At 61.2% G+C, this 8,195-nt stretch overlaps 1 protein-coding gene across 3 annotated transcripts; it reads right to left on the reverse strand.

Moving 5' to 3' along the window:
* Positions 1-251: 251 nt before the first annotated feature.
* WIPF2 (WAS/WASL interacting protein family member 2) lies at positions 252-7,686 on the reverse strand. 3 transcript variants are annotated; one of them, XM_069882959.1, is made up of 8 exons: positions 7,300-7,686; positions 6,414-6,535; positions 5,803-5,935; positions 5,529-5,648; positions 4,329-4,988; positions 2,781-2,990; positions 2,334-2,479; positions 1,613-2,274 (listed from the first exon to the last, which is right to left on the reverse strand). In XM_069882959.1, the coding sequence occupies exons 2-8, from the start codon at positions 6,471-6,473 to the stop codon at positions 2,128-2,130; spliced, it is 1,476 nt and encodes a 491-aa protein (XP_069739060.1). In that variant the 5' UTR covers positions 6,474-6,535; positions 7,300-7,686; the 3' UTR covers positions 1,613-2,127. The 3 variants fall into 3 exon arrangements, with proteins under 3 accessions (XP_069739061.1, XP_069739060.1, XP_069739059.1); XM_069882960.1 differs by lacking the exons at positions 1,613-2,274; positions 7,300-7,686 and adding an exon at positions 252-1,566 and having other exon boundaries at positions 2,378-2,479; positions 6,414-6,607; XM_069882958.1 differs by lacking the exon at positions 7,300-7,686 and having other exon boundaries at positions 6,414-6,616.
* Positions 7,687-8,195: the final 509 nt, after the last annotated feature.

Raw genomic sequence — 8,195 nt, forward strand, 5'->3', positions numbered from 1 at the left:
CCCACTTCCCTCCATTCCCTTAACCCTCATCCCACCTCCCCAATCTCATTTCCCCCCCTTATCCCCTACCTCCTTCCCTTATCCCCCCACCATTCCACTCCCAGCACCCCCCAATCGCCTTATCCCCCACCCTCCCTTGCCCCCCACCCCAGCCTCCCTGCACCCCAGGGTCCATGACTCCCCAAAAGAAAGGAGGGGGGGGGGGGTCCCTGGAGATACGGAGCCCCCGACATTGCCCTCCAAGAGTAGTGTATCTTTATTCCTTTTATTTAAATGCAATTCCAAGCTCCTCCGTTTTATTCCATTCTCTTTAAAAGAGCCCCTCGCGCCCCAGGGAGGAGCAGCAAGAGCACGGGGGAGAACCTTTTTAACCTTTATTTAACCCAAACGGCAGCGCTGGGGGGGCCTCTGTCCTTCAGAGAAACCCCCCGCTAAGCACCCCTCACGCTGCCTCGCTCCGTCCCAGACAGGGAAAGCTCCCATCTTCATAGAAAATAAACAAAAAAATACCCCAAATGAATCCCAAAACCGTTAAGAGGGGAGAGTTTAGAGCCCACCCTCCTCCTGTCATACAAGCGTTTTAGAACGTACACGCGGATCGGTGACTACAGTTAATGCCAGCCCCCCCGGACTGTGTGGGAACAGGGAATCCCGCCCGGTGCCAGCATGGGACAGGGCGGTGTGTAAGGCAAAACGTCTACTGGAGCTCCCCGGCGCGGGGGCCGTGGCCCCAAGTCCCTCCCCACGCTCCCCCCGGCCACGTAAGAGACAGAAACGTCCCCCTCTCCCCAGTTTCCTCCATGGGTAATTAGTGTCTTCCTGTTAAAATGCTCTAGTTTGGTAATTTAGCCTCAAAAGCCGGGCTGCTGCCGCTGCTGGGTGCCTCCTCACCCCATCGGAGCCCAGCGGCTGCGGGTTTCGGGGTGCGGTGCTGGCAGGTGGCACTGGGAATGTGCAGATCCCCCCCAGCGCCCTCGAGCTCTCCCCAAAGGGTCCCGCTCACCCCTAGCTCCTCCGCCGGCTCCTGTGCAAAAAAAAGCAATCGGCTGCGCTGGGCTAACGAGGCTCTGCCGGCCTCGCCCAGCTCCCTCTTGATCCCGCAGCGTGTCCGGCTCCAGCGCTACCCCAGCTCTGAGGAAGCAGGCACTGAGCCACCTCCAGTCCCAACAGCCGGCCACGCACGGCTCGGTGTGCGCCCCAAGTCCTCGTGCCCGGCTCCCAGGCTGCGGCTGAACGCGGCATTCCCGGCCCGATCCGGGCTCTGCGATGAGCGAGGAGGAAAGGACGCGTGCGGGTTCGCCAGCGCGGTCAGCGAGTCCCGGGGGAGATGCATAGATGAGGGGGGGCTGGCGGAGAGCGCTGGGCCTGGGGGATCGGCTGGTCCTGGCGTAGCTGGGAAAACCGAGGACGCTGGGAATTTCTCATGCAGGATCCTGGGAGGCAGGGAGGTGGGGAGGGTCCGTCGGAGGAAGGGGAAGGAGGTCCGTGTCTCTGCTCAGGAACAATCCGCCTAGGCAGCCCGCTTTCACCTGGGGATGGGGGGCAGAGGGGGGGCCCCACGCATCGCTGAAAGACAAGAAAGCTTCTTGAAACCAGAATCTACACAGAGATGGCTGGCATGGTGTGCTCCGTGCCACATCGGCTGCTTTCCAGCCACACCAGCACCGGTTCAGAGCATCCCCCATTGCTTCAAAGAGCAGGATCCGGCACATCTGCCTTCCCTCCTCCACCCCCTCCGTGTACTCCCCGCAGAGATGTGGAGCCTGGGATTTGCGGCTCGAAGCAGCCGCTGCAGCACGCATGGAAAGCTCAGGGCTTTTCAAATCCACATTAAACATTCATAGCTCTAAAAATAAACGAGCATCCCATTCTCCCCGGAGTCTCCTCCGGGATCTGCAGGGCTGACGAGCGGCAGCGGCGCAGCAAGGGCACTTTGCGCTGTGCTGGCAGCGTCACCACTCAAGGCTCCCCAGCCGGGCTCATCCTGGGATATGCAGAGGGGCTTCACACCCCCAAACCCCTCTGGACAGCAGGTTCAGCGCGTGGCCGGCTGCTGGGGTGCTTCTGTAGCCACTCCAGAGCCAAAGCCAGGCAGCAACAAGCCCTGTGGTGTTTCTCCGTGCAGGCTCAGCCAGCAAAAGAGAAGGCAGGTTGGGACACAGGCACATCCCGAATCCCTGGGGTCCTGCTGAGCGCCGCAGGCTGCCTTCGGGGCTCAGCACCCCAGGGAGCGTGCACAAGCCCTTCACAGAGCATGATGTGGATCGTGAGCCTCTGCAGGCTGCAGCCAGAGCAGGGACAAACAGGAGAGCGGGCAGCCGCACTGCTGTCACCTCCTGCCAGCTGCTGGAGTGCAGCAGGAAGCCTCTGCCCTTACCTCTGTTTGTTTTGCTGGGGTAGATTCTCTGGAAGTATTTATATTCTTCTGGGGCTGGGAAGTCTTCAACGGGGTGAAAGGAGTATTTGGATTCAAAGTCATCTGCAAAGAGGGAAAACAGGCAGATGAGCGAGGAGTGCGGCTAAAGCTGAAGGACTCAGAATCATAGAATCACCAGGTTGGAGAAGACCCACCAGATCATCGAGTCCAACCATTCCCATCAATCACTAAATCCCTCAGCGCCTCATCCACCCGTCCCTTAAACCTCTCCAGGGAAGGTGACTCAACCCCCTCCCTGGGCAGCCTGTTCCAGTGCCCAGTGACCCTTTCCATGAAAAATTTTTTCTTAATGTCCAGCCTGAACCTCCCCTGGCGGAGCTCTGTGAGCAGGGGTCCCACTCACCCAGGAATGCTCTGACGGTGGAGATGGCGTCTCGGTGCCCGTTCCGCACTGGGGGAGGTGGCGGTGGCGGCCCGGCCGGTGTCCTGGTTGGCGGCGGTGGTGGTTTCCCTCGGCTCGGGGGCTCGGTGGAGCCGTGCAGTCTGTAGGGTGGGGGGGGTGGGGGTGCGTCGCGCCCCCCGTTTCGCAGCATTGGTGGAGGGGGCGGCGGGGCTGCAAGGAGAGCGGGGTCAGCGCCGGCAAGGCCCGCCGCAGCCTGCCAAGGTGCGGCATCCCCAGGGCAAACCATCCCTCCGGCAACAGAGCCAAGAACACCCTCTGAGGTAGCGTTCCAGGCCAGCTGCAGAGCTAGACCGCGCCAACAGCCAGCCCAGAGATGCTCCTACACACGCCCTGAGATTTCCTGCTCGCTCCTGACATCTGCATTCCTCCTTGGCAGCTGGGGCAAAGGGGACCGGCCAGCCCGCTCACCGCTCACCCCCAGTGGGGCTGCTACAGCCTCCCCACACTCCCAGGTCATCTTCTATGGGAAAGAGGAATCCGAGGGGCAGCCACGAGCCCGCACACATGAGGGTTTGAGGGCAGCAGCTCCACATGGAGGTGAAATGCCGACTGCTGGGGCCGCCAAGCTGGGTCGCACCATCACCAAGGTGGCAACAGGGCCCACAGCCCCCTCTGACCCACCTCTCGCTCCTGCCCAGCCTCCCACAGATGCACAGTGGCAGTTCATGCTCCTCATTAAGCTAATTACACACAGACTAACAGAGCAGATCCCCAGCCGTAGCTCAAAGGAGGGATTCTGGCACAGCCGGAAGGACAGAGTGGCTTGGCAGCAGACCAGGCGGGAGTTGCGGTCTGGACGCAGAGCCCAGGAGCGCACGGGGGGGGAACCGGGGCGAAGCCATCGCTGCTCCTGGCAGCAGGGACACACTGGCACCCGGCTCCCTGTGCAGGGGGTGAACGGTGAGAGGGTTTTCACTCTTCGAAGGGTGTTCGACACCAAAACCCCTGCGCCAGCACCCACAGAGCCTTCAACGCCAGCCATGTTCTGAACCACACAGCACCAAAACCAACCCAGGGAGGGGCAGGATGGTTCCTGGGGGCTGAGCGTCCACGTCTGGCTGCACTGCTGAGGGAAAAGCTCCTCTCTGCTTTGTCACAGCTCTTTGTCACCACCCCAGTGACATCTGTGAAGCTCACCAGAACAGCCACATCGTACGCAGCTCTGTCTCCACCATGTTCTCACTGCCCACCCCAGGAGGAAACACAAACCTCACGGGTGAGAGCTGCCCAGCCACAACCCAGCACCAACATCACGTGTGGGAGGAGCCGGATAAGCAGCGGACTGGACCAAGGATGCCTATCGAAGGTGACAGCCCAGCCGCTGCCCCAGCTCCTTGTGCAGAAACCTCGCTGTGCCCTGGCGCTGACTCTTCCCCAGCATCTCCCACCAGCCCCCAAACACCCCACGGGCCGGTGGCCGCATCCTGACCCACCGCGGCTGCACTCGGGCCCGAAGGAGCTGGGTTCAATAGCACAAACAGTTCCTACCTGCTCCACGGCTGGGAGGGTCTCGTGCCGGCGGAGGGGGGCGACTGCTCTGGAGAGACGGGGAGGCTGAAGCAGGCGGTGGAGGTGCCAGGCCCCGTAAAGGGCCCGGCGCCTTTCTGTGCAGGGAGTTGTGTCTCTGCGGCAGCTCCGGGGCGGACTCGTTGACGGGGCTGGAAGGGCCGTTGGGGACACTGGGGGGCTGCCGATAAGGGGGCGGTGGCGGGGCAAGAGACTGGCCTTGCGCCCCCGATCCCGTTCGGATACTGACTGGGGAAGGAGGGGGCTTGATGGGCGGCGGGGCTGGGGGGCCGTCCCGGCTCACGGGCAGCCGCTGTCCCGGGGTGGGAGGTAGGGGCTTCTCCCGGTTGTAGGAAGCCACCTTGGCGCCGTGCGCTGGAGGAGGAGCAGGAGGGGCAGCAGCGCGGCGTCCCGGTGGCGGGGGCGGTGGAGCGGATGAGCTGTGCTTCATGCCGGTGCCACCGGCGGTGTTGGGCCGGGAAAGGTCCGGCAGGGAGGGCCTCTGCGTGCGCGGCAGCTCCGGCGGAGAGGCCCGGCTGTTATCGACATCATCTTGAGGTCGGGTGTTGCTGGGCGGCACCGGGGGCCTGGGAGCGGCAGCTCTGGAGCCGGGGACTTGCAGAGTTTGCTTACTGGAGCTGTCTGCAGAGAAGGAAAGCAGAGTGAGCGGCCAGGCACGGGCTGGAAAGTCAGCAGGAGCGACGTGCTTCGTCCCCGAGCCTGTGCAGGGCAGGCTGCCCGCTCGGCCGAGGAGGGCCAGACCACGGGGAACGCTGTCTGGCACAGGCGGGGAGCTGGCACAGAGCTCAGCCGCACACGGCTCCTCTCTCACCACTGCTATTTGCTCTCTGGCTTGCTGGAAGGCAGGCTGCCACAGAAAACAGCAAAGAGAAACGTTCAGCAACACACACGACTGCTGGGCTCTCCGAGAGGGTTTGTGTCCTGGGACACTGTGGCAGGGAGAGAGCGTATCTTGCCTGCGGCCACACGTAGGTGCTGACTTGGGGTCCCTGCCCTCTATCCAGCCAAAATTCCAAGGGAAACACACGTAGGTGCTGACTTGGGGTCCCTGCCCTCTATCCAGCCAAAATTCCAAGGGAAACACGGCACAATCCTCATCCTCCTTCTGCACGGGACCTCCCTGGGGAACCCCCACGCAAACCACAGTCAGACGGCCATTACCTGAGCTCTCCTTGGCTCCCACGGGTCTCAGTTTGGGCACACCACCTTGGAAGAGGCCGCCCTTCGGCTGGATGGCAGCCGAGCCAGAGCCGTAGCTTCCACCGCCGCTGCCCTTGGGCTCTGAAAGGAGAGAGGCAAAGAGGTTAAGCCTGGTATTATCAGCTCCTCCAACTGGAAACCAGATGGGCGAGCGCCCGGAAGCCACGCTGACGGGCACAGCAGCGGCCGGGGTGGGGCCGAGCGCCTCACAGGGACAGCCCAAGAGGGCACTCACTCTCTAGGATCGGTGCGCTCCGGTCATTGATTTGTGTCACTTTCTTTAGCTTGGTCCCTTTACAGATGTCCTGCAGGAGGGCCCCGCGGCTCCACTGCTCTTCTCGGCTCAGTTTCGGTGGCTCTGTGTTTGCCTGGAGACAAGAAGCAGCTCAGTGGGAGCTCGCCTGTGCACACGGAAACCCCGATCCACGGAGCAGGCACAGCCCAGCTCCTCCACCTTCCAGCTTCTCCTGCCCAGAGGTTCTCCCACCCTCTGCCAGCAAACAGCCTTCTCCAGCAGCTTTTTTCCAAAGGGAGCAACGGAGCTGCCTTGGGAGGCTACGCTGTCATTCCGCAGGGCGAGGTTGAGACCCTGTCCTACCTAGACCTGAGGCGCAGCCCAGTTACAGCCACACGCAAGATCCCCTGCTCATCCCCCTGGGCAGAGGACAGGAACACAACGAAAAGCCACATGCAGCCCCTTCCCCTGCTGCAAGGGAAACTGAGGCACAGCCTCTAGACCACTTGGAGCATTCACAGCCCGGACTCAAGGAGATCCAGAGAGAATGCAGCAGCCCTGGCAAGTAGCACAGTGCGTGGCCAGGCTGGTGGAGAGTGAGAAGCCCCTACCTGGCTGAAGGTGGGAGGTGGCGGGGGGCCCGGCGGTGGCGGGGGAGGAGGGATCGGCATCCTGGCCCGGCTCCCGGTGGCTCCAGCTGCTCAGTGCTGGGAGCAAACTTGGTCACTCATGCCTGCGGGAAGGGAGGAAGCAGTCATGGACTGGAGGGGAAAGCTGGTGAGCCGGCCAGGGAGAAACATGGCCCCGAGCTTGTGTGCCAGTGCCCAGAGCTCCCCAAACCAGGCAGAAGCTGAGGAAGCCCTCTCCCAGCTGCCTGTTTCTCCCAACACCCCAGAGCCCCAGATCCCAGAGGTGGGAGCCAGCACGACCTCCACCCCAAATCACCGGGGCCCCCCACCCCAGCGCAGAGCCTGACATTGAAACTCAGGATATATTCACACGACTGCCTCGCTCAGCAGAGAAAACCCAGCCAAGCTAATCCTGTGCCATCAATCCAGCTCCTTTATCTGCAGCCGGAGCCTGCTCACGTGGAAGTGCGACAGGAGCCTGTCAGCAGGCACCGCGGCTGGCCCTGGCACGCGGCCCCTCCAGCCAGCAACACTGACAGATCTGCCGGACGGATCACCAAGCAGAAGGCAGACAAAACAGCACCGTGCTGTCCTCTCGTGTGAAGAGAGACACTCCCGGCCCCAACAGATCAGGCTCATTTTCCAAACTGCTCAGATCCTACATCGATAACTTCCAGTGCTGTAAGGGCTGCCTGCACCCTGCTCCGTTTCCACAACTCCAAAGGCCCCCAACTCCACTTACACAACTCCAAAGCCCCCTTGAAGCTGTCCAAGCAGGCAGCAAAATGCTTTCCAGACATCATTACAGTTACATTTCAAACCACCTCATCACAAGCCCCAAATAAATCTGTCCCACATGACGGCTTACCCGGAACGGCTCTCAGCGCTTCACCAGTGCCGCTCTGCAGAGCCCGGCCACTCTGTTGGTACCAGAGACTGAGCATGGAGGAAGCAGGGACAGGAAAAGGAGCCTGAATCACCCGGTGATCACAGGACAGGCCCCTGGCAGGCTCGTGCCTCTGACAGCAGCACAGGTAGGGCCATCCCGGCAGCATCAGCTCAGGGAATAGGAATGTGATGACTGGAGGCCTCGCTCGCCTCTCTGGAAGTCTCGGGTGCTTGGGGCAGCCCAAGAGGCGGGGGATAAAGGCCTCTCTCCGAGCTGCAGATGTCTTTACCCCAGGAAAACCTGTTCCTTATCCATCAAAGGTGACCTCAGTACTGACACCAGGTAAAAACAGCAGTTTCACACCTGAAGCTTGTGGCTGACCTCCAGGGGATGCGACCAGAGAGGTCATGGACACATCTACCACGACAGTGAAAGCTTCCTTCCTTACGACCCAGGCGCCCACAGCCTCTGGAGTGGTTTACACCAGGAATTAAAATAAAGATCCCTCCTGAGACTCACTTACCACCAGATAAACTATGAATCACTTGACATGGCGGCCAGAGTAAGGCCACGTCCATCCCCACATGCCGGACATTCCCACTCCCCGTCACAGCAGAGGACTGAGAGCAGGGAAATGAGACCAGCAGTTTTCTCCCCTGCCCTCGAGCAAACCACCAGCCTCTCCGCCGTTCAGGAAAATAAATAAATGAAATGTCTTTTCATTAAAAGCAGCTCTTCTACCAAGTGAGAAACTCCTCAACTACAGACACCCTCCCTGGGAGGATGTTCCTCTGTCTTCTGGTGTTTTCTAGGCCATTTGAGGTCTCAGGTTCTCAGCTGGCACCTGCCAAAGCTCCATGGAGCCAGGGAATGGC

The sequence above is a fragment of the Phaenicophaeus curvirostris genome, unplaced genomic scaffold (assembly GCF_032191515.1).
Source record: "Phaenicophaeus curvirostris isolate KB17595 unplaced genomic scaffold, BPBGC_Pcur_1.0 scaffold_438, whole genome shotgun sequence".
Lineage (NCBI taxonomy): Eukaryota > Metazoa > Chordata > Aves > Cuculiformes > Cuculidae > Phaenicophaeus > Phaenicophaeus curvirostris.